Source organism: Phocoena phocoena, chromosome 11 (genome assembly GCF_963924675.1).
Source record: "Phocoena phocoena chromosome 11, mPhoPho1.1, whole genome shotgun sequence".
Lineage (NCBI taxonomy): Eukaryota > Metazoa > Chordata > Mammalia > Artiodactyla > Phocoenidae > Phocoena > Phocoena phocoena.
In genome coordinates this window covers 71,307,099-71,332,096 of record NC_089229.1, presented here as the reverse complement: position 1 = coordinate 71,332,096, position 24,998 = coordinate 71,307,099, and the positions used below count along the sequence as shown (strand labels likewise).

Here is a 24,998-nt window from a genome sequence, read left to right as displayed (position 1 = left end):
GGGCATCTAGCCCCTGAAATATAAAAGTCTCCTTTAAAAGAAAAAACCAGAAAGTGAACATAAAGTGTCTTTTTTTCAGCTTAAACATTTTCTGTAATCTTATGTCTACCTTCTCTCTCTCTCTCCTTATTGTTTCCTTTGTTCCACTTTTCACCCTCTTCCTATGCATCCATCTCTACTACCTGATATTGTCCTCTTTTTCTTGCCACTGTTTCCCTGACCCCACAGAAACAGAGGTAAGAATGAAGGTCCTACCTTTAGCCCTGGGGACAAGTAGCAGCAGTGGGGTCCTTCTCTACCTTCCCACTGTAATCTCCCAGCTGGGCCAAGAGGGAAAAAGGTGGACTCTCTTCTCTGTAGGATGAATAGAACAAGAGCCACTGGGCATGGTAAGTGGGTTTTACTTCCCCATACCATGAAAACCTCACTCCACTAGACTTAGTTAACAGTGGGGGCAAAAATAATGTACCTAAATGGAAAGACAACCAAGCCCAAACCCAAATGAAACCATTTCTATTAAAGTCTATCAAGAAAATGTGTTTCACTTTGTGTTCTTTCCAGTATCATAGAGGGGAATTGAGACTGTATGACGTGACCTTTGAAAATGCTGGCATGTATCAGTGCATAGCTGAAAATACACATGGAGCCATTTATGCAAACGCGGAGTTGAAGATCTTGGGTCAGTATTATTTCTGGTTTCTGTTAACAATCAGCAAGAAAGCAACATGTTAAAATGATCTTTCATTATACACAGATTATATTTAATTTCACATTACTTTCTTGAATTAGAAGTTAAACTTTTCTAAAATGTGGTTTGAAATAGAATGATATTATTATTTTCCTTTCATTCATGAACAGTAAATAAATTGGAGGCAACATGGAGTATAAAGGTTTTTAAGACTTTTTTAATGGTAAAGCAAACTTTACACATGCCAATTTTTATGTCTTGTTCTCTCCTATGTTTGGGCAGCTAAACACTGCCAGGACATCACTTAGTGAAGATTGATGCTTCCGCAATGCCTGTGAGCCAGCCTCAGATGAGTGTTTAGCACTTGGTAGCTTTATCAGTCCCTGGGTCCCTGGGTTAAAATTGCTATTGAAAACCTTCGAGACATTCCTCAATCCCCTTACCCCACACTCACTCCTACTTTCATATTACTTTCTTTCTTCTCCATGAAAATTGAAAATCACTGAAATAAAATATTTCAACTTCCCATCCCTCTTCAAAACTATCTGAATCTTTACTACACTTGTCCTTTTGATACTCTTTATCCAGAGGACGATGTATCTTGTTCCAAAATAATCCCTTTATCTCTGCCCTCAACAGACATCCTTTCTTCGTGTGCATGTGTGTGTGTGTGTGTGTGTGTGTGTGTGTGTGTGTGTGCATATCCTCAGGCTGCCTCTCTTTCTGGTCATGCTTTCCTCTTGAATTCTCCTCTCTTTTGTCCTTGGTGATACCATGCTCTGATACCTCCCAGATTATTTTGTCTTGATCGCCTTCATTTTCCTTTTTACCCCTTCCCTGCTCAGTTGGAAATCTTGCTCTCTTCTAGAGTTCCATTCCTCTGGTTGCATTCCATTTTCTTACTCATTCTTTCATGTATTTTATAATATTATTCCTCAATTATTATTATTTTTAAATTTTTTAAAAAACCTGGATGATATCTTCTTTGCACATTAACTATCAAGGACCCCTTAATTTGTACATCTGGCCCAGAATTTTATCCTCAGCTTCAAGCTCACTATAAAATCTTCTTGGTAGAAATGGTCATCTGGGTAACTTCACAGATATCCCAAACTCAGCATGTCTGAAACCGAATTATTTCTCACTCATTCACATCATCTCCTCCTGAAACATTTACTGTTCTAAAGAATGACACAATCCACTACATACTTTCCCCCCATTACATCTATTAAATTTCTCATTTTTATCCCATAAATCTCTGAGATTTTTTACTTTCTTCTTATTTTCAGTACAACTACTTTAATTAAAAGTATCATGTCCTTTTCATACTATCATGTAATTTTCATACTATTTGAAGTGGCTGTCACCAAGTTTAGGAATATTGTAAGTAATGAATCAGGTGGGCAGGATTTCTCTGCTAGAAATGATTACTGAAATGATAAAACAATGACTCAGTGCAGTCTCTTTTATTCTTGAAACACCAAAGGGAAATTTTTTAAAACATTGGTATCACTGCAACTTGAGTAACACTAAAAACACATGAAAGACACTGAGACAGTTATAAGAAAGTATTAAAGAAAGCTATCTTTAAAAAGAGTTGAGGCCTTCTTGATTTTAACTTTTCCTGCCTCTTCTTATAATGCTGAGTATCATATTCCATTTCTTCCCCCTAAAGTCAAAATTCCTTGCTAATATATTTAATCTAGTTTCTTTGGGTATCAAGGAAACATTTAGGCTTAGGCTTCATACCCTATCACTTTGGTATGAAATGCAATGAAATCATTTTGACTCTTAGAGAAGATATGAGGTGAATTTCAATTCCTTCCAAATGTAAATGCTTTTGTTTTCTGTAAAATTTCTTGTTAATTGTTATATATTACAAGAGAAAATGAAAATTTAACAGCTCAGACTGAAAGATCTTTCTGTCTTCAAACCTAAATCTTGCAATCATTAATCTATTAAGGCAGTAATTAAGCAAATTGATCATTTTGAGACTGAGATTAATTCCTGACCATCTTTATATTTGTTTCAATCTATTTTTGTTTATTACCTTTAGGAACAGTGTTTCTCTCTCTTCTTTCCTGAGTTATTTAGTTAATTCATTTATTCATCCACCAAATGATTATTGAGTGCTTACTCTGCACCAGATACTAGTCTGTAATAGGCTCAATAAAGAACAAAAGAACAAAAAATATATATATATATATGTATGTATACATGAACATGGTCTAGATTCTGTCACTAGAAATTCAAACATTAGGTAAGCATGGGTCATTTAAATGACTGCACCAAATCAACGATTTTATTAAGATTGAACAGATTCAGAAAAAAGTCTTATTTTCTAGATAAATTTAGACTTTCTAAATATAATCCGATGAAAATTTCTCTCATTTTATAAGCAATATGTCACCCACAATATTTATTTAGCCTATACAAAATACCACATGCTGTGTTAGGTGTACAACACAGGTTGGTTGTTTACTTATTTATTTCCAATTATAAAAACTCAAACTAAAAGAACAATGGGATAACCTAAATCAGTTTTATAAAAAGTGTGTTCTTCAGAGCTTGTTAGAAGTGCTGAATCTCAGGTCCACCCCAGATCTATTAAATAGCATTTTACCAAGATCCTCAGATGATTATGTTGCACAAATAAAATTTGAGAATCATGGGACTAGATGATGAAGGGTCAAGACCTGGATAAAGATATACTTAGGCCTAGAAAAGCCCCCAGAAAGGACAGTTTTATAGATGATTGGGATGTGTGGAAATAAAAAGATGGAATCCTCCTGGAGTCTGCAAAATGACAAAGAGATTGAGAAATGAGCTAGATGTGGGGAAACTAAAGAAAATTAGAGCATATCATCAAGAGAGTAATATATTTTGAGACTCTATAGCCTGTTTTCATAATTATTGATCTGTACTTTGAAGTAAGGATTAGCTACATGTGCATTATGTACTTCTCAATTAATTGAAAACATCATTCCCATAACTGTTTGTAGGTTGGTCCTGAAGGCAGGGGTCTCTCTGTTTATTAAGGCATCTCATAGTGTCTGCATGCAGTTGGTACTCAATAAATGTTTGTATAATGAAGGAGGAGTCATATTGTTTACTGAAAAGAGCATGCTTGCAAATCAGACAGATCTAGATTCAAATGTAAATCCCATTTTATACCTTACTGCCTGTGGCACCTTTGGCAAATTATATAATCTTAATAGATATCAGTTCTTTCATCTGTAAGCTGGGGACAGTTCATTCAAAGTGTAACTATGATTACAGATTATGAATATGTGTCAATATTAATAATTGCTCAATTTCCTCTATCCTTTCACTTAACTTCCCTTGTGCAACTGAGTCAAGACACTTGAATTAGGTATTACCTTCAAGGTAAATATTCATACAGCATTTGATTACAACTTAAATGTGTGATAATTAATCAATTATCACCAAGAATTATACATTTAAAATGGGTAAATTTTTGATAAGTAAAATATACCTCAATAAAGTTTTAAATAAAAGAAAACAATTATTATTATTAGGCATGGAATGTCTGTTGGTCATTGCTGATAACATTTGGTGAGATTAATCTTTTCTATTGATTATTAATCAAAAGGGAATAAAAGATGCTATAGTATAGAAGAAACTTCTGTTTCTTTTTTTAGCAAAAGAGACAAATAATAGTTTACTTTCTTTTAGCTTTGGCTCCAACTTTTGAAATGAATCCTATGAAGAAAAAGATCCTGGCTGCTAAAGGAGGAAGAGTTATAATTGAATGCAAACCTAAAGCTGCACCCAAACCAAAATTTTTATGGAGTAAAGGTACAGAGCGGCTTGTCAATAGCAGCAGGTCAGTCCAGAAACTGGAAATCCGATTGCAACTCAGTACTTGGGAAAGTTTACTTTGTAGAGAACTTGTTTTCATATTCATAGTGTAAATAATTTTTGTTCTAACTTTTCTCCCCAGAAGATATCACAGCTCTAAGGTAAACAGAAATGCCCATCACTGTCAGTACCTATTATAAACAGAATTCAATTTTTAGACTTCTAGAGTTTATAAGGAATTTTAAAAATTGAGGCTCAGAGGTTTGTGACAAATTGCCCAAGGCCACAAAACTAATTAACTATGGGAAATAAAATAGGGTCTTTATAATTTTTCCCCTAACAAGGGCTTCTATAGCCATTCATATTTGATTTAATTTTATGCAATTAGCCTATTAAATATTTCAGTAGGGAAATAAAAGGTGATTTTAAAGTACAAATCACCTCTTCCCTCTTCTGAAGTGAACAGGAACTTCTAATCTTCCTAACTATCTATGGGGAGAAGGAATGTTGGGAAAGAGGAGAATTGGGATGTGAAGGTTGGGGAGCAGCAAATATTTCAAGCAGGGAGCACAGCCTGTGCAAAGGCCCTAAGGCAGAGAGCAGAGGATGTATAAGGAATGTAAGAACTAAAACCAACATGGCTGTCTTTAGAATAAAATGGAGAACAGTTTTAAGGGATGACACATAGTAAGCCAGGTCATTAGTAACAACATTTTCTGTGGCTTCATCTAAGAGTAGTAGAAATCTGTCTAAAGACTTAAATAAGGGAGGAAAAAAGTAGTTTTTGCCTTTAAAAAAGTATTCTAGCAAAAGTATAAAAGATAAATCTTTACAGTAATCCAACAAAGAATGTAAGGTGGGTGTTATCTCTGTTTTGATGTATCTAAAGCCTGGAAAGGTTAAAGTGACCTTCTGAAAATGTATCAGTCATCTCCAAGCCAGAACTTGAACTTGTGCCATGCTGATATGGAATGAACACATGGCAACACAGTTTTCTTACTAGAATAATCACAAGTATGGTTGTGCATGAGACAAAGCTGTGGTTGGGGAAGGGTGTGCAAGGACAGCAGCTGCTTCCCTGAATACATTAAATTCTATAGGTAATATGTCTGACTAAGATTTATTAACACTTTAACAAAATGATACTAGAAGAATCAATGTTAAAGGAAAAGTCAATCTGTGCAATACAGGGTTGAAGCTTTAGCAGTCAGATAATGAGTGATGCAGACCATGATCATAAGGTAGTTCCAATTTTAGCTATTCACTACTGCAACAGCCTAGAGCATAGCATTCCCTATTGGCTGCACTATTAGCTCTCTCTCCTTAATGAGAAGAATTTTGCTCTGATTCTGATGAGGACTCATGCCATGGGCCTCTGCAACCACAAATTTCTCAGAACCATGCTTCATGGATTTGTTTTTCCTAAATACCAACATGTGTTCAAAAAAAGAAAAGTCTAGCTCCTAAAATCTTATTATTCTAGTCCTGTCAATATTTTTAAAGTATTTGAATCAAATTGTATGACCTTTTGATGAAAGAGTCTATAAATCTAATTTTTGCTCACTATGTTAACCCATTAGTAGCTCAGATTATTTAAGTATCTCTTTATTATAGATTTGGTATTTCATGTAAAAATAAGTTTGAATGTTATAAAATAGTATGTATTAAGAAAAGTTAAACTAATAATTACTTTTAGAGAAATATTTCTGTTGAAAATAATATTCAAGGAGTAACTGAATAACTGTCTTTGAGCATAACTATAATCTCATTCTGATTAATATAATTACCTAAAAACTGTTCCACATTACTAAGTTATCTCTGTGCCTGGTAAATGGTTTGTAAAATGGCATATGCAGTACTTGCAATCAGGAGAGAGGAAACATAAATCTTGATAAGTTGTAATTAAGTTCTCAATTGTATGATTTTATTTAAGGTTAAAATTATATGCATTCTCCAATAGAATTTCTTTGTAGTTGTTCATTTATAACCAATGGACTGCTATCAACTCTAAAATGGTCTTTATCTGAACCTTTTATATGAGAGTCTCTCCAAGATTCTTTTCTACCCCAGAGTTGGTGTGCTTTAAACATTAACAAATAAGATGGAGGTTATACTGGAATAATTTTGGCAACAATAAGTGACTACTTTATTAAAGACCAGATGGTTCATGGCTTGTTTGACTGTTTATCTATATGACCTAATCTGAAAATAAGGATAAGATTCTGATAATTTAACTACATTGACTTTAGAATATGGATCATTATTCAAAAACATCAAGTTCCCTAAATACTCTTACTGAAAGTAATTTTAATGTCATGGACAAAGTAGCTGAAAGTGTAGGTGAGCTGAACAACACAAGGAAGTATACCCTTTAAAGATGATCAATTGAGAGCTAATATATGTGAGAAAACTAAGAATATAATGTGGGTTTTAGAAAGATTAATTGTTGCTATTGTTCTTTCCATTGCAACTTGATGATAATTTTCATTGCTTTACGTACAAAATAATTAAATGGGGTGGGGGTGGAAAATTGGCTAAGGACTTACACTAGAGCTTAGTGAGAAAAAATGAGACATATTAATGTTAGTACTGTGTTAATATGAGTTCTATGAGAAGCAGATGACAATGCGGGATTTGCCATGCAAGAGATTTATTAATGGCAATGCCTAGGAAGGAAAACAGAGAAGACTCTTGGTGAAGCCTGGGACAGCCATCTGAGATTCAGGTCTGCTTCCAAATGAAGGGGAAAGGGAAGGAAGGAAGAAAGGCTGGGTAGAAATGGACTGCAGTGCAGATTTAATAGAGTGTGGTAAGACCACTGGAAAGCGTTCCAGCTAAAAATGCCCATCAGAGGAGCCTGATGTCTACTTGGAATATGCAGCCTTAAAATTCCTCCTGGACTCAGTCATTGGCTGAGAGCAACCTGTGGAAAGTGTTGTTTTGGCTCAAACACAGTGATGGATTTCTGAGTGCAGCAGCTAGAGCTGTGGATCAGTTACACTCCTCACAGTGAGAGAACATAGAGGGACATTGGCATAGCTTCCACAATATCAAATAATTACTTTTATGTTTATGTTTATATTATGCTATTACATTATTTCTTCAATAAGTAAAAAGTATTCTGAAATGAGCTTAAGTTGGAACTGGGGAGTTAAAGACGAGCAAGGAAATTATGGAATATATTCTTGATGAAATTTTTGGTGTTTTCTTATATGGAGATTTTTATTAATAAAGTATGTATGTAGTAATTGTCCTTTATGAAGCTCTGCACTTAAAATGGAATATATGGAGAATTGTTGGCATGTGTTTGTACAAAGCTTCAGAGATAAATTAAGGTTTTGGAAATTATATATTTAAGGAAAGTAAAAATCAGATCTAAATAGACATTTCTGCAAAGAAGACATACAGACGGCCAACAGGTAAATGAAAAGATGCTCAGCATTGCTAATTATTAGAGAAATGCAAATCAAAACTACAATGAGGTACCACTTACACTGATCAGAATGGCCATCATTAAAAACTCTACAAATAGTAAATGCTGGAGAGGGTGTGGAGAAAATGCAACCCTCCTACACCCTTTGCCACACCCAAAAGCATGACAAAAGTCTACCCTTTTGAGGATGTGGATGTTCCTCATAAAACTAAAAATAGAATTTCCGTATGATGCAGCAATCCCAATCCTGAGCATATATCCAGACAAAATTATAATTTGAAAAGATACATGCACCCCAATGTTCATACAGCATTATTTACAATAGCCAAGACATGGAAGCAAACTAAATGTCCATTGACAGATAAATGGATAAAGATGTAGTATATATATACAATGGAATATTACTCAGCCATACAGAAGAGTGAAATAATGCCATTTGCAGTAATATGGATGGGCCTAGAGATTATCATACTAAATGAAATAAGTGAAAAAGAGAAAGATACTATATAATGTCACTTGTATGTGAAATCGAAAATATGACACAAATGAACTTATTTACAGAATAGAAACACAGACATAGAGAACAGACTTGTGGTTGCCAAGGGGGAAGGAGATGTGGGGGGATGGATGGGGAGTTTGGGATCAGCAGATGCAAAGTATTATATACAGGATGGATACACAATAAGGTCCTACTCTAAAGCACAGGATAGTCAATATTCTGTAGTAAATCATAATGGAAAAGAATATCAAAAATTTTAAAATAAAATAAAATCCAATGACAGGCAATCCAATATTGAATGTAAGTGCAAGGCATTATATAGTAAAGTTATATAATAAATATATAAATTATATGTAATATATCATAATATACATAATATTAATGTAACATAAATTATATGTAAGAGTTAGGTATAATAAGGTTACAAATAATGAGTTTTCGGTCTCCTGACTCCAAGGAAGAGGCAGACAGGCAGAGGGAATACATTTAAGTTCTATTAGTATGAAAGATTTAGTTTCTGTTCATAGAAGAATTTCCTAAAAGTAATCTGTTACAGAAGCTTTTACTAAGATAGGTTTTACAGTATCATTCTTTGAAATTTCCTAAAATTAAAATATGTTTGTATTCCTCTGTGGCTGTGGAAATAACAGTCCATTCTAACTACCAAGTCTGAAGTCCTGGGGTCACATTCCTGGAAGATCTGGGCTCACTTCTTTCAGGCCTATGACTGATCTAAGTCTGTCTCACAGTGGTTTAAAAGTCATTTTATGGTGGCATGTAGAGAGCCACAGCTTCAGTTAAACTCTATGTAGTTCATACATTCAAAAACAGGTTGATCGAGTGCCTACTCATTGTTTCATGTCTCACTCCTTAAGGAATTCCTGGAACATAGTTTTTTGTTTTTTCCTAATGATTGTATACGTTAATGAATATGTTACCTTGAGATGGGGCCACAAACAAAGCAGATACAAATTCCTGACATCAGGATGCTACCATCTAATGCAAGGATAGATTAACAAGTAAAGCTGAAGTATGTCTGATGAAATATGTGTTAAGAAGAAAAATCTGGGAAGAGGGATATCATGGGGAATGCCAGGACAGCAGCAGTGCCATGGGTGAGTGTGTGCGTGCCATACTAACTAGAATTTATCAGACAAAGCTTTACTGAAGGTGCCACTGTGCAAAACCCTGAAGGTTGTGAGAAACAGATTGTGAAAACGACCAGGGCCTAAAAGGGCAAAACAAGGGCTGTGGCTTTTACTATGCATGAGATGGAAAACTCACTGGAGGCTTCTGAGCTGTAGAGTGACATCACTGAGCCAAAGAGTGACATTGTATTACTTATGCGGTGTATGTCTTCATGTCTGGCTGACACGTGGGAAAAGAAACTGTGTAGAGGCAAGGTTGGCAGCAGGAGGACAGTTCGAGATTACTGTGATAAGTCCAAGAAAAAGATGAAGGTGGTTTTCCAAAAAAACTTGATGCTGAGAAAGAATATTCTAAACAAAGGCTAGAATGTTTCATCTTGAAAAAAGTCTCTGTCAAGCAATTTATGTAAAACTTTAATGATACTAAGATGTTAGTGTTTTTAATCTAAGACATAGAATAGTAACGTATTTCATTAAATTAATTTTGTGAAATATGTATTTCTTTCATTTCAATAGAATAGTCATTTGGGAAGATGGCAGCTTGGAAATCAATAACATTACAAGGAATGATGGAGGTGTCTATACATGCTTTGTAGAAAATAATAAAGGGAAGGCTAATAGCACTGGGACTCTTGTTATCACAGGTAAGAAACCATTTGATTAACTTTACTTGTTTTTTTAAAATTTGACAGTGCTTAATTTCTAATGTACTATAAGACGTGATTCAGCACTAAGCTTATAAGACAATCCACGTTTTGATGTTTCCATTTCAAAAGCCTTCTGTGCAAATCTCTTGTTTGATGAAACTATTCTTGGAATTTAAATTTGTAAACATCTTATTGTTTTGCACAGAGATATTGATTTTAATTGAATTTAATTATTAATTTAATTTTTTAATGTACTAGATAATATGTTGTCTCATATTTTTTTGAATTGTGGTTTACTCCTTTATTTAAAAATGTGTAGATCCCACACGAATTATATTGGCTCCAATTAATGCCGATATCACTGTTGGAGAAAATGCAACCATGCAGTGTGCCGCTTCCTTTGATCCTGCACTGGATCTCACATTTGTTTGGTCCTTCAATGGCTATGTGATCGACTTTAACAAAGAGAACATTCATTATCAGCGGAATTTTATGGTATGTGTTTTATTTTTCATCTTATTAACATCCCAATGCCCCCCATGTGTCTGCATTGCACCTGCTATTACCATAATCATGTACATGAGACTGGAAAACAGGCAAAATTTTTTCATGGGTCTCCTTATATTAATTGTAGTATCCTGAACCTTTCTAAAAATGGCTACCCTGAGGATTTTGGTAGCAATATTAATCAATAAATATTCATTGTGCTTTAGGTCCACTTCCTCTTTATTATAATACAATTTTTATATTAATGTGTACTCTGCCTCATTATATCTGTACTATAGGTTCTAAGTGCCTTCACATTCATTTTAAACTAAGTAAGAGCACAGAACTTATCCTTTGTTATAGTGATGACTTTATGGCATTTATTTTATTCTTTGAGGGTAAGGAATAGACAAGCTATATATGTGGGAGGGTTTGGAGAACTAGTCCATGCAACTTTTAAAAGGGTTAAATGGCTGTATTTTAAGAATAAGAAAGCTTACATGATACAAATCCTATAATTAAGCATAGTGGTATCGTTGTATAGAAATGAAAATAGAGGAAAAAGACTGGGAAGTAACGCAAGTATAACAACTTGCATAGGAACACACTTGTTGCACTGATAGGGCTGCCTAAATTACAGTGTATTTAAAGGGCAAATTGATCACTTCTTCTTCCAGTCTGTTCTTTAGAAAGGCAATCATTTAGGAACCTAAAGACCTATTTAGAACATATGCTTAGTCAAGAAAACTTTAATTCTAATTTTAGAAGTCAATTTTTAATAAAAGTTTGAATTAACTCAGTAGAATATTTAAGATTTTCAAGTCCTACGAACTCTGAAGTTTGATATGTATCTATTATAATATTATGTTTTCAAATTGTCTAACTCTTTTACAAAAATTCTTCTAGAACTTTCCACTTTAAAAAGCCAAAACAAGTTTTCAGTCAGGTTAAGATTGTTTTTAATTGGATGGAAACATTTATTCTTAAATTTTTAATAGATAGATTCATAGAACAATTATCAATACAGTATCAATGTTTGTGCTTTCTATATGTTAACTGTAATTCCAGTTTCTTTCTTTTTAATCTAACAGATCTAGCTAAAACTGTACATCTACAGTGAATCTACTGTCTTTCAGTTTCTGAAACAAATTTATACTTTAAAAATAAACAACTGGGAATTTGTAGAGAATGATTTTAACATTATACCATGTGATATTTTTTCTTTATATATCTATTTTGATGTGCTTAATTGTAAGAATGCCCAACATTAATAAATTTGGCACCATTGTCTTTAATAATTTCTTCAAATTGTGTTTTGTTTCGCAAGAAAAGCAAATACCACTCAGTTTTTACTCATTTGAAGAAAAGAAGTGAGCTAAACAGAGATTTTATTTTAAAAAAGTAGACTTTTGAATTTGCTTGATGTTATATATTGAATATTTTCTAAAATGCAACAAGCATAGTTTATACAAGTAGTTACTTATAGCTGCAGTAGAGTCTCTGAAAATAGATTTGAAGGTATAACTTACCCTAAGTTAAGCTGAAACTTCATATGTGGAGCCTCTTTATGTTCTTTAAAATAAGTTACTTTACGTTGATTGACGTAAATAAACATTTCAAAAAAAAATGAAGGAAGGAAGGAAGGGAGGGAGGGATGGAAAGAAGAGAAAGAACGAGAGAGGTGTGGGGGCAGGAGGAGGAGAGAGAAAAAGACAAAAAAAGAGAGAAATAAGATAAAAGAGACCCATGGCTTGAAAAAAGAGAAAAGTAAACCACTGAAAGACTAATTAAGAAATAAATATTACATTAGGTCATAACAATGTAAGAGACTTTGGTCATCACTAACTGTACTCCTTCCTTTTGTGGATGTTAGCCACAGGGGTTCAGGTTGTTGCCCCTCAGGGAAGCCAGAGCAGACCCTGACTCTGAGCCCATACTCTGGCTTCAGGGGCTCAGTTTCTGCTTCACTCCACCATATAAGAAGCATAATAACAATCAGCGGCATAAAACATACTCACTGGTTAAGTACGCAACTTCAGTGAGTAGAAGTATCAAAGACATATTTTTAGCACTTTGTAGATGGACAAGTCGATTTAACTCTGTAAATAATTAAAAAACCCAGATAAGAAATGTATTTTGAATTATTAAACTTAATTCTGCCTTTTGAACCTAAGAAAGATCTATGCAGCTTTCCCTTGCATCCTCCTTCTCTTTTAAAGCAAACTTCAAAGTCACACTTCACTGCTAAATGTACCACACAAATTTGAGTAAAACACTGTATGGGTCTGATCCACCTTTTGGAAGCCAGTCCTAATGGCTAGTAATTGCTTCTGGGGTCACTAAGAGAACACTCAGAAGGAGGGGTTCTTCCAACCTAAAGCTCAGTGAATGAAAACATAACAGGGATGGCAGGTATTGGGGAAAGCAAATTCGAAGGAAGGAACACTGCTGCCTGCGTTTGTCTGTTATTCAAATTGCACTAGCAAATATGTCAGTATATAATTTTTTGGTTTTTTAAATCATGTCTCTATATTTTATTTAATTCTGGCAACATTTCAATTATTGAATATCACTTGTTCATTTAAAAATATAGTACTGAACCCATACCACAGCAGGAATAGTGATAGGCACTAGGGTGTATAAAACAGTGAATAAGACGAACACAGGCACTGTTGAGGTCTATCCCAGTGGGACTTTTTCTGCAGACCTACATTGTTGGAAATGCCTCATAGAGTAACCGTGTGGTTTCCTTTACGGAGAGAACTACGTGTTAGATCTGTGGGAAAGAACTTCAAGATAGCTGCTAATAAACTATGAAAAACCTAACAGTCAAACATTTTATCTTGGGTATTGGCATATCCCAACGATCTGTACTGTTCTAAGGTGTGATAGCTTAAGAGTGAATATGGTTTGAACTTAATGCATGTTTAGAGGGTGTCTAAAATTCAGTGCCAGGCAGATCCATCTTCTTTGACCCTAAACATGGTCCTAAAGTAAATTGCTTGAGGAAATTGGATCCCAAAGATTACAGGTGGGGAATTTTGAAGTGTGTCCATATTCCAGTGGAGATCAAAGAAGCCCAACTAAAAGAATTGTGGACCGACAACATGACAACTGTGGATTGAGACAAATTTCTTTTTGAAAGGGTTATCTTGAAAATTATGGATCAAACATTGGAGAAACCAAGGTGATTGGCAGTGGAAGGAATCAGAACATGTGAAATTCCTTAAAAATGTATTGACTTAAATAATTTTGCCTGTGTTACACATAATAACAAAAAAACCTTTACACTTTTTGTAGGAACAAAAGACAAGCACAGACTCTGATCCAAAATAAATCAGAGCTACCCTATGAGTTTAAAATTTAAGTATAAATGACTTAGTAGCTATCACAGTTAACAAAACTGATGTCATTGTCACCATCATGTTTTAATAATTTTAATTGTTAAAAATTAATATCAGAAACTCTAATTCATGAAGAATATAGACATAAAAATTTACACTTTTAATTTTAAGAACCTAAGTTTTTATTTTCAAGTTTGGCTTAAATAATACGTTATATTCAATAATCAAGCATGCTGTGAGTTTAGCTTGCTATTCTTGATCTTGACCACCATGTGGCAACCGTGCATAAGGTTTCAAATTTCACAGCCTGACCTACTTGGAACTTGAAGCTTTATGAAATTAAACAAATTATAATATATCTATCATATATATAAAATTATAATATAACTAATATATACCTAATATATCTATATCAAATTAATTATATCTAAGATATATAATTTGATATATATCTATATCAAATTAATTATATCTAAGATGTGTGATTTAAATTTTTTTCTTTATACTTTTTCCAATTATATTAATATAATTATCAGGAAAAAGGTAACTATATATTTTTGAAGATGTGCATTTCTTTTAAGAATTTATAGTGACCTATAAAATTTAAATATATAAATAACATTTCTATTACATTTATGATCCTGCTTTATGAAAAACTCTTTTGAATTAATTAGTTTTAAAATGTAGCTATTAATTTTAAAGTTGTAAGTAAACGATACCGATTATAGAAAAAATATTAAGAAGTTAAATATCTAATTTACCTGTCATGTTATTTATTCTTTCACTATTCAATAAATATTCACTGAGTGTTACATCGTTATGTAATTAGGGTCAGTAAATGTTTCATTTGAACTTGAATTTATGCATTGATGTTAAGTATATATATGTATATATACATATATATATGAATTACAAATTTCATAACTTTGGAACTTTGATACAATAAGCTTATAAGTAGTTTATCTGGCATTCTTTTATTCTGTCAAATTTATATGGCAAATACCTATATTTTTCAAGTCCAAATATAAAATGATTTCTATTTTGATTTTCCAGTTCAGTAGCTACTTACTCGTTTAGATACAAACGAGTATACAATACAAAAGTTTTAATACAAAAGTTTTAATACAAAAACGGAGTTTTTATACAAAAACGGAGTCCTTTTACTTACCAATTTAATTTATAATCCATTTTGTTCTATAAAGGATGTAAGACTATCTACCAAAAAATATGTATTTGTAATATATCATTTTATGCCTCTCTCATGGTGGTACCTGATCTGCAGAAATTTTTTTTCAGGAGCTATCTAACTTTTGACACCCACTTTGAGTCATTTTCCTTCAACTATTTGACAGTTCTCCCTGTCAGAGCCATTATTTTAGTTAACCATGAGTTTCTTAAACTTTCTAATTCTGGTATTGCTGCTATAATACCTTTTTTTCTGTTTACAAATAAATGTTAAAATTATAGTTCAGTTAGAAGATTTCACATACCTGCTTTGAATTCATAAATATCATATGAATTGTTCAGAGGCTTTGCCACAACCAGAGCTCTAGGCTCCATTAAGCTTAATCTAGAGTCAGTGATTAAGCCTCTCTAAGTTTCAGATTTCCCCCTCTGTAAAATTTTAGTAGTAATTCACTTATTTCATTCAGGTTACTTCATTGGGTTTGCAATACTGGTTACTTCATAATATTTTTGTGAGAATTCAATGAGAGAATGCCTATAAAGTTCTTGGCACAAGATCTGTCAGGTTATTACTAATACTTTTTATAATAGAGCAATCATTCTACATCGAAAATTCCAGAAGCTTTTGCCAGATAGTTTTTTTCTGGTTATAGATCTCATTTTTCATGATTTATATTTTGCACTGCTTGCTCTACTGGATGCCTACTTTGAGACAAAAGATTCTAGGTATTTCCTTGCTGAGGGCAATGGAGAGGTAATAATAGTCAACATTTTACTGGTGCTTGCTGTTTAGCCAGCATTGGATTAAATGCTTTTCATGTATTTCTCAGGTGATCTTCATAGCAGTCCTCTACGGAGCACATATTACTGTGATTTTTTTCTCAATTTCTGAGGTGGGGAAACAAGATTTGAAACGTTAAGTAACTTGTCTAAAGTCATACAACTTACTGGTGGCAGAGAGAGGATTTGAAACCAAGGTGGTTTGATTGTAGACCCTGTGGTCTTCACCACTTGTTTCTAATCCATTGACTGGTACTCATGTCTATATCTATTTAAATAACCTCCTTCTCATTATTTGAAACACTATAAGACAGCAGCTGAACAGCAGTTCAACTCCTAACTTATTCTATAATCTTGTTTAATGAACTTTTTACGTTCAAAGTTATCCACATTACTTTATTCTTCCTACACGATTAGAAACCTTTGCATCACATTGTAAGTCGAGTCTACAGAGTTTCAGATTGCCTAACTATAAAACTCTAGGCAGTTCTTAGTGATCTCCTTTAGAGAGATAGGTTATGTGTGTGTGTTTGCAGGTGTGTGGACATGCATTTTTTCTGACTGTATAGACAGCATTCAAAACCAAAGTAAACAGATTTCTTACCCTAAGCCTGAAAGAAAATATTAATTCTACTGAACATGTCACAAAAATGTGTTTAAATCTGAAACATGTATCTCATACTAGAAGAACAGAATTTGAACAGATGTTTTGCTTCTGTGCATGCAAAAAGATAGAAAGAGAAGCAGTAATAAACAGAAGTCATTTTTTTTTTGTTTTTTCAATTTCATTGGCTCTCTGTCATTATTGAACAAGAAGGTAAAGATTGTCCAGAGTTATGGGGCAACAGGTTACAGCAGAAAAGAAGTGTTAGGCCATAATCCAGACTAAGACAAGAATCAAATTAGAGCTGAAGAAACAGTGGAAAACCAAGAGGGCACAGTGAGATGATGTAAGCCCTAAAATGGTTGTTCTAAACCAGGAACAATTTTTCTCCCTAGGGAAATTTGGAGACATTTTTGTTTATTACAACTGCAGACAAGTGGTGTATTACGGGCACCTGTCTAGCACGGGTGCTGCTAAATATCCCATAATGCTGAGAACAGTCCTCCACAACAGAGAATTAACTGGTCCAAATTATCCATAGGGTCAAGATTGAGAAATGCTGTTCTCAAGGGAGATTTTTTTTAAAAAGACTTAAGAAAAAAGGGACTGAAAAGTTTTAAGCATAGTATGTTGGAAACAAAGAGAAGTTATATTATTCTGAGCAAATGAGAGTGCTAAAGACAAAAAAGGAAATTATAAGAGGATAGATAAAGCATTTTTCAAAATAGTATCAGAAGTAGAGGATAGATTGCATGAGTTTCACGAATTCAAGACTCTAAATTTTGGGAGAAAGAAAGAAATATGTGAAATGTCCCCTGACATAGTTCTGTGGTCCACACAAAACCCACAAAGGCAGGCTACCTGTACCCAAATTGTTTCTCTACTAAGAGTAATTAACTGGAAAAGAAAGAATTCTATCATCCCTCATTCTGTCTGAACTTTCTCTACCTCCCTTTCATTACCCTAATAAAACTTGACTTACACCTAACTATTCTATTTTATTTTGCTATTTTCTAGATCATCACACTTCCAGGGCAGAGATCATGCCAGCTAAAGTTATTCTCTAACAGAGACTCCCAGAGTCTAGACTTTAGGAAGCATTTGTCAAAGATAAGGTTAAATATTTGGAATTAAGCACATATAACAGCAAGTCTTTTTTCTTCAGAAATGTACTGGTTTAGAGAAATTTCTAAAAATTCATTCAAAATTAAAGTCCCATTTGTTTTACATAGAACTCCTTGCATACTTAATCATCACTGGAATAATTATTCTGGCTCTTTATGCTTGCAAAATACAGTGTGTATATAAAATAAAAAGAAGGGGAAATAAACATATAAACTTCTGGTGTCCTAGGAATTTTATTTTATAATTTTACATTGTCAATTTTGATGTTTTATTTACTATATCACACTAGAAATATACTATTTTGTCATTAGCTCTCATATTCCCAAAAAACTAATTTTTAAAAAAAACTAGTTTTTAAAACAGAACATTATCTAAAGATCTGGAATTTTGTTGTTGTTTTGCCCTTGACAAGTTATATGATCTTGGGCAAAACAGCCAATCTGTGCCTCAGGCTTCTCATCTGTCATATGAGGAAGTTGGGCCACACCAGAAGTTTTGAAAAACAGCAACAGAAGGTTTTTAGCAGCAGAATTCTTTTTGCAAAGAAAATTTAAATTAGAACCCCAATAAATATCAAAGATGAAGGTAAAGTTGGTCTGACTGAAAAAATTGTACCCATGTTTGTGAGCATGTGTAGGAGACCAAAGCCTTAACTATAGGGCATCTCACATCTTCCTATCCCAAAACACATCCCATTCTGATCCCTTCTTTCTACCAAGTGATCCATGAAGGTCTTCAGAACCCTAAGGCTAATGGAAACCAATTTAAAAACCATATAAATTAAACAGTGTTCAAGTTTTCTTTCAACTCAAAAATATGGGTTCTAAACCCAAGGCTTTGATGGTTTTGTCCATCATTTAAAATGCTTAGTAGACATCGAAAAGAAAATTTCCTTCCTTATGAGTTTCAATTTAAAATGGTCTGATTGATCAAAATTGAACTCTTCAGCCATCAAAATAGCCAAATTCAGGGATATTCAACATCTCCATTGATCGAGTAAGTACAGGGTGACCTCTCAGTAATTATCCTAAACTATTTCCCTAATATATTTAAGTATGTATATTTGTAATGATAATACTCATTTTCATAAGATTTTGTAAGTTATGTTTTTTAAAAATTTTACATTCAGGCAAACTTAATGCTTATGCATTATTTAAAATAACACTAACTTGAATATTAGATCATATTAGGAAATTAATGTTAATTATGTTGTGTGTGAAAATGGTTCTGTGATTACTTAAGAGAATGTTTTTACCGTTTTGGAGATTCAATTTAATATTTTGATGAATGAATTACGATGGTATCAGTAATTTGTTTTTTAAGGGTTCAACAATAGATAGACAGCTAGATAATTAGATAAAGTGAATATGGCAAGAAGTTTACAACTGTTGAATATAACTGGTTAGTATATGGGTGGCCATTGTACTATTCTTTCTATTTTCTTATGTTTGAGCATTTAAATAGGTTAAAAATTAAAGAAAGAAAGAAAGAAAGAAAATATAACATATTGTATTTTTCCTGTTATGAGAAAATATCCACTTTTACCTACCAAACTATGAATCTAAGTTCAATTGTTTGATCCATGAAGCACTACTTTGGCAACAGCTTAACTTGGAGAAAACAGGTTAACTATTGAGCCTTCTACCAGTAGCTTAACTTAAAATCTAAAATTCCTTATCTGTAAAATGGGAAGATTAAACATATCTCTCTGAGTCTTATAAAAATTAAATAGGAAACATATATGTAAAGTAGCTAGCCCATTGCAAGGCATCTTAAGGGCATTTAATAAGCTAGATCAGGTATTAGTAGGAGTTCATAGTAGCTACAGCAATGGCAGAAACAATAGCAGAAGTTGTAGTAGAAATCTTAATATTGATATTAATAGCAGCAGTAGTAGTATCCTATTAACGGCAACAGTGGTAGCAGTAGTGGTGGTTGTAGTTACAGTATTATTGTGTCCTCACCTCTAAAATACAGTTAAGAATAGTACCCCTTTCCCAGGGTTGTTGTTATAAGTGAATTTGCACATGTAAAGTATTTATAATAGCCCCTGGCACCTATAAAACCCTTACTTATTTTTTTTTTTTTTTTTTGCTCGTGTGTTGGTGATGGTGGTGTTAAAGTTTGCAGTTGCATCTGATGAGTTTGCTACAGTTATTCCTTCTTTAACCTAGGAAGCCAAAAGTAAAAAAGAAAAATGTTTATTTTTCATGGATATAGCATGTATCATACATATTTAATAATTTTTGCTTACAGGTTTCTAGAGTATTCTCTTTAAAGGTTATGCTTTCCTCCAGTCTTCCATATTTGTCTCTTCATTCTGAACTTCAATGGAACAAAAGAGATGTTTTTATAGAGCCATTATGACCTCTAAGCTTTATCTAGACCTTGTATATACTTTATGGCATATTTCTTTGTTCATTATGATTAACTGAATTTGTTAATACAACTTAGTAATTCAGACTCATTTATACTGCAGGACTGATTTTTCAAAGTTAGTTCATGGGGGAGTGGAAAGGAAGGAATAGGCATTTATATTTTGGAAGTCTTTTGATTTAAACTTGGGAAGTTTCTAAGTGGTAAACCACATATACACTTTGGAACATCCCTGAGCTGTGCTATCACAATTTCCAGTATGTGATTTAACTCTCCTCATATGAAGGGAAGCATTTTGTAATTCAGCCAAGCTGTGGTTTTTAGTGAAAATAGAGAGAGCATTCGTATCTAATTTGTGGCTAGAATGTGCTGAGAGCCATGATCTTTACTTGCTTTGTAAGCGTTCTGTCGACCACTGAGAACCTCAACTTCTCCTGAGGTATGGAAAGTGCTAGTGCCATTTATAAAAACGTCAGCAAAGCTTTTATACATACACAACTCAATTGGAAATGATATTACATATTTTTTCTTTATTTTCCTTTTGAGGTGTTTGAGTGCCACACCTTCACCAAATATAGATCGAATGAGAATAAATGTTAAAGTCGCTTATTACTGCTTTATGCAAATCGGCCTATCATTACCTACCTAAGTCCTAATGTTTAAAACAAGGCTAACTTTTAAAATGAGTTTAGCATTAAACTTTTAGAATAGTTTAATTAAAAGTTTTTAAGGAGTTTATTCTGAAGATTCAGTAAGTATAACTTTAATATGATATTTTGAGACAAAATAGTTTGTGTTTTTCATTACATGTGAAAAGTATGAAAAGCATAACAACATTATTCCTCTCAGGATTAAATAAGTGAATATGAAAACAGCACTGTGTTTCAAACTGAGATTTTGGGGAAAATTATAACAATTTCATTAAAGAAGATTATTAGGTGTACAGCATTCAAATATTTTACAAAGGGTAATTATGGCGTCACAAATTATTTTTATATTATTTTCCTGCTTTCATTTTTTTATTATAAGGTTGAGTTTTTTTTAAATTTTAATTTCTGAAGTATTTTATTTTTTTAAATTTCAATCTAATCCCATGGTTCATTGAAATAGTGGAAGTTTAGCAACAGGATTATCTTTCATTTGGATACATGAAGCAACCCAAATAGTCAGTTAACATAATAAAAGCATGCAATAGAGCTAAGTGCTTTTAATTTTATGCAAACATTATTCTTTCTCAAATATAGCTATTATCTTGTGTCATGATAGTTTAAAAATATTTTTTAATATCTTTCCATTAATGAATATTTAATGTCAAAGTTCAGTACTATGATGCATTGAACTTTAAGGATGTTAAAGCACATTAAAGCCGTCTGTTTTGTTAATATATAATGTTTAAATTATTTTATTTTACGGTAATTATTTTATATTATTTTATTTTTCCTCACTAGAAATTGTCTCAGAAATATGTCAGTTAGCACCTACAATGGCTCAAGAAAAACTCTTTTATTATTACCTTCCCCATATACACAACTTTACTCTCTTCTTACTTTAAATATTTTTAAAAAGATAGCTATAGGTAATAAAATAATATTTCTTTACCCCTCCCCCCTTAGGTGAATTCTATTTAGTATGATATGTAGAATTGGCCAACTACAAAGTCAGGCAGAGTCCTCAAGACCATCTTCAGTTCTGAAACCAACTGCAAGTTCCAGGAGTTGCAAAAACCAGCCTCAGTTTCCTTGTGCTAGAGGGAACTCACAGAATTCCCTGAAAGCTATTATGCTCATGGTTACAATTTATTACCCAAATAGCATGCAGATTAAAATCAACGAAGGGAAGAAATGCATGAGGCAGAGTCCAGGAGATGTACCAAACATAGAGCTTCCATTGTTCTCTCCCCATGGAGTCAGGATGCATTACTCTACCAGCTATGGTCTGTGGCAGTAGGCACAGAGTATTGCCAACCAGGGATGCTTTCCTGAGCTTTGATATCTAGAGATTTAACCAGGACTTAATCATGTAGGCATTGATTGACTGATTGATTGCCCAAATGGTTAATCTCAATATCTAGGTTGATTGATAACACATGACCCAAAGACCCTACCCTAAGCCACAATGTTAGTCTTTCTGGCATGGTCAGCCCCTACTCTAAAACTATACAGATGTGGCTAATTTCCACCCTAAATCACATGGTTAGAACTATTCAGTATGACCCAAGATGCCCAGGCAAAGAAAGAATACTACAGGTTACCTTCCAGAAGCTGACAGAACGGGCAGATCTCTCTGTAAATTTGTGATTTGTATTACAAATTTTGAATTTGTAAAGGCCTAATTCTTTACAACAAATATGGGTGGTTGAAAAACTTAGAGGTGTCCATTTTCTTATATGTCAACTGCATTCTTTTCTCTATAAATTTACACATTATTCCTAAAACGTTTATATTTACTCATGAAATTGTTTACAAATAATTTGAAATATATTATTAATTGATAGCTGATCTCAGGTATATGGATAGCAATAGTTGTTCTCAATTCAGCTATTTTATCTTATAATATTATCATTATCTTACCTGAAAAATCATATGAAATTACTAAAAGAATTTAATAAAAAACATTTTAGATAATAGGTATTTTAATTCATTTATGCAATATTTATTTGTTGAATTCCTCCTGTATGTCAGATATCACAATACATAATTTGTGTGTAATAATAAATAAGACCTAGTCCATTCCTCAAAGAATTACAGTCTAGTAGAAGAAATGAACAACTAAATAATTAGAATAGAAAGGGATAGTTAAAATGAAAATATGCAAGGGGCAATCCCCTAACCAGGACTTTGGATTCTAGAGAAGAAAGGGGCATCTAAACCACGACTTGAAGTTAGCCAAGTGATAGAAGTGGGAGATGGGAGAATCCAGGCAATGCAAGTGATATGTACAAAGGTCTGCAGGAAAGAGAACACATGGTAAAATGTAAGTTTCTGGGGCACAGGAAGTGGGAAAAGAGGTAACAAGAGTGTGTACTTCATCCTGACATCAAAATGTCTCATTATGTGCTTACAAAATTCTGCCATTGTGATGGGCTATATGAACTTGCTATCCTAACTCTGCTTGTACCTGAAAAGAAGTAAACATGTATTATCTTAAGAGCAGATGCCAGAAGTCTTAATAAGCATGCTGAAAAATTCACTCAAACAATGTATATTTGGTGTTGTTATATCCCTGGGATTGTGCTGGTCTTAGGGTTACAGCACATACAGCTGTACACATGTAACACAGGGATACAATGCTGAAGAAATCAGGTATGTTTCCTCCTCTCATAAAACTTACAGTCCTTCAGGGAAACCAACTTTAATCATATAATTGCAAAAATATTTTATTGTAAATTATATATATAATATCACATTAAGTAAAATGTGCTATGGCAAAATGTAACAACAGAAAACAGAAAGACTTGCTTAAGGAAATGATTTGAACTGATATTGATGGGGGAGGGTAAATGTTATTTAGATGAAGGTGGTAAGATGTTGGGGTATGAAGAGATCAAATTCCAGGAAAGGAAACACCTTGGAGAACCAGAGATAGGAGATAACAAGATACATTTAAGGTCTTAAAAAGGGAATGTTCTTCTGGAGAGCAGAGTGTAAGTGCAATGGTGGCACTAGTTAAGCTGGAATATTGGACAGAATTTAGAGAATGGAGCCAAGTTGACTATCATAACACTTACAGCTTTTATTCCAAGAAGTGGAACATTTTTAAAGGTTTTAGTTTGTTTTTATAGAAAGGGATGATTTGATCATAATTTGCATTTTTTAAAGGTCACCCTGAGTGCTAAGTAGAGAAAAGAATAGATGGGACAGGGGTGAGGGTCATGACCAAATAAGACATAGTAGTTCAGTGAGAGATGTTGGTAGCTTGGACAAGGACAGAGGAAGTGTTGAAGAAAAGGAAGGGACAAATTCAATAATTTATTATGGAATTATAAGGAAGTTGAAGAAGATGAGAGGTTAAGAATTTTCTCAAACTTTCTGGAAAATGTGCTGTCACAGATGACTAGAAAAGTTGGGTGTTTGGGGAAGAAAGATCAAATGCTATTAGAAGTCAAGTAAAATGAGTTGAAGAGTTGGAAACCAGATTAAAATGGACTGAGGGGTAAGAGGTAAAGAAACGCCAAAAGCTAAAAACAGAAAGTAAGGGTTTGAGGAAGAATTATTGTCAGAATCCAAGCAACCATCCAATAATTAAGCAGCTTAACATGAGGAAAGAAGAATAGTTGTTTGTTTCCAAGGGAAAGAAGAGAAGAGCAGAGAGAGGTAAGATATGGGAGTGGGAGTGAATGCCAACAAGATGATAGGGAACAGAGAGAGGTGAAGGTCACTGAGAAATCCTTAGTAAAAGTATGACCAACAGGACTTTTAAAAATAGAAATATACAGTGGATGATAATTGCCCTACTTTGTGGGATAAAACCAATTCCATGACCTTTAACTCTTTAGTACACCTATTTTACTAGGGAATACTTTGTGCTAGTAGGTTTCATGGCAAAATAGAGAAAAGGTTGGTCTGGAGCTCCTTGGTCAAGAGAACAGAAGGAAAGAATTCCCCTACCTTAGGAATTTGAAGAAATCTTGGAAACTGGATTTTTACCCAATCTTAGACCTCAAGGGACAGGAAGACTCCAATTAACATTAAATTGTATGACCTCTAGTTTCATTTTTCAGAGATTTTAATTACTAAAACCAAGGAACAAGGTGTGTGGCCACTGACCAGTTCTTTATATGGAGATAGTAGTATTCTATTACAACCAATTGAATCAATCTGCTCAGATGATAACTAGCTATTATTTTTAATTAATCTTATTA

General features: G+C 33.4%; 1 protein-coding gene and 1 non-coding gene across 3 annotated transcripts in view; both read left to right on the top strand.

Moving 5' to 3' along the window:
* CNTN1 (contactin 1) overlaps positions 1 to 24,998 on the top strand; it is a 230,812-nt gene that overhangs the window by 97,729 nt on the left and 108,085 nt on the right. For both annotated transcript variants that reach the window (XM_065886561.1, XM_065886563.1), the window contains 4 exons: positions 562 to 679; positions 4,385 to 4,535; positions 10,107 to 10,234; positions 10,557 to 10,732. In XM_065886561.1, the coding sequence (XP_065742633.1) occupies positions 562 to 679; positions 4,385 to 4,535; positions 10,107 to 10,234; positions 10,557 to 10,732 (573 nt within the window). The remainder of the gene's footprint in view (positions 1 to 561; positions 680 to 4,384; positions 4,536 to 10,106; positions 10,235 to 10,556; positions 10,733 to 24,998) is intronic.
* LOC136131648 (small nucleolar RNA SNORA18) lies at positions 13,395 to 13,525 on the top strand. The gene has a single exon (XR_010656382.1). It is a non-coding gene; the product is annotated as a small nucleolar RNA SNORA18 (small nucleolar RNA).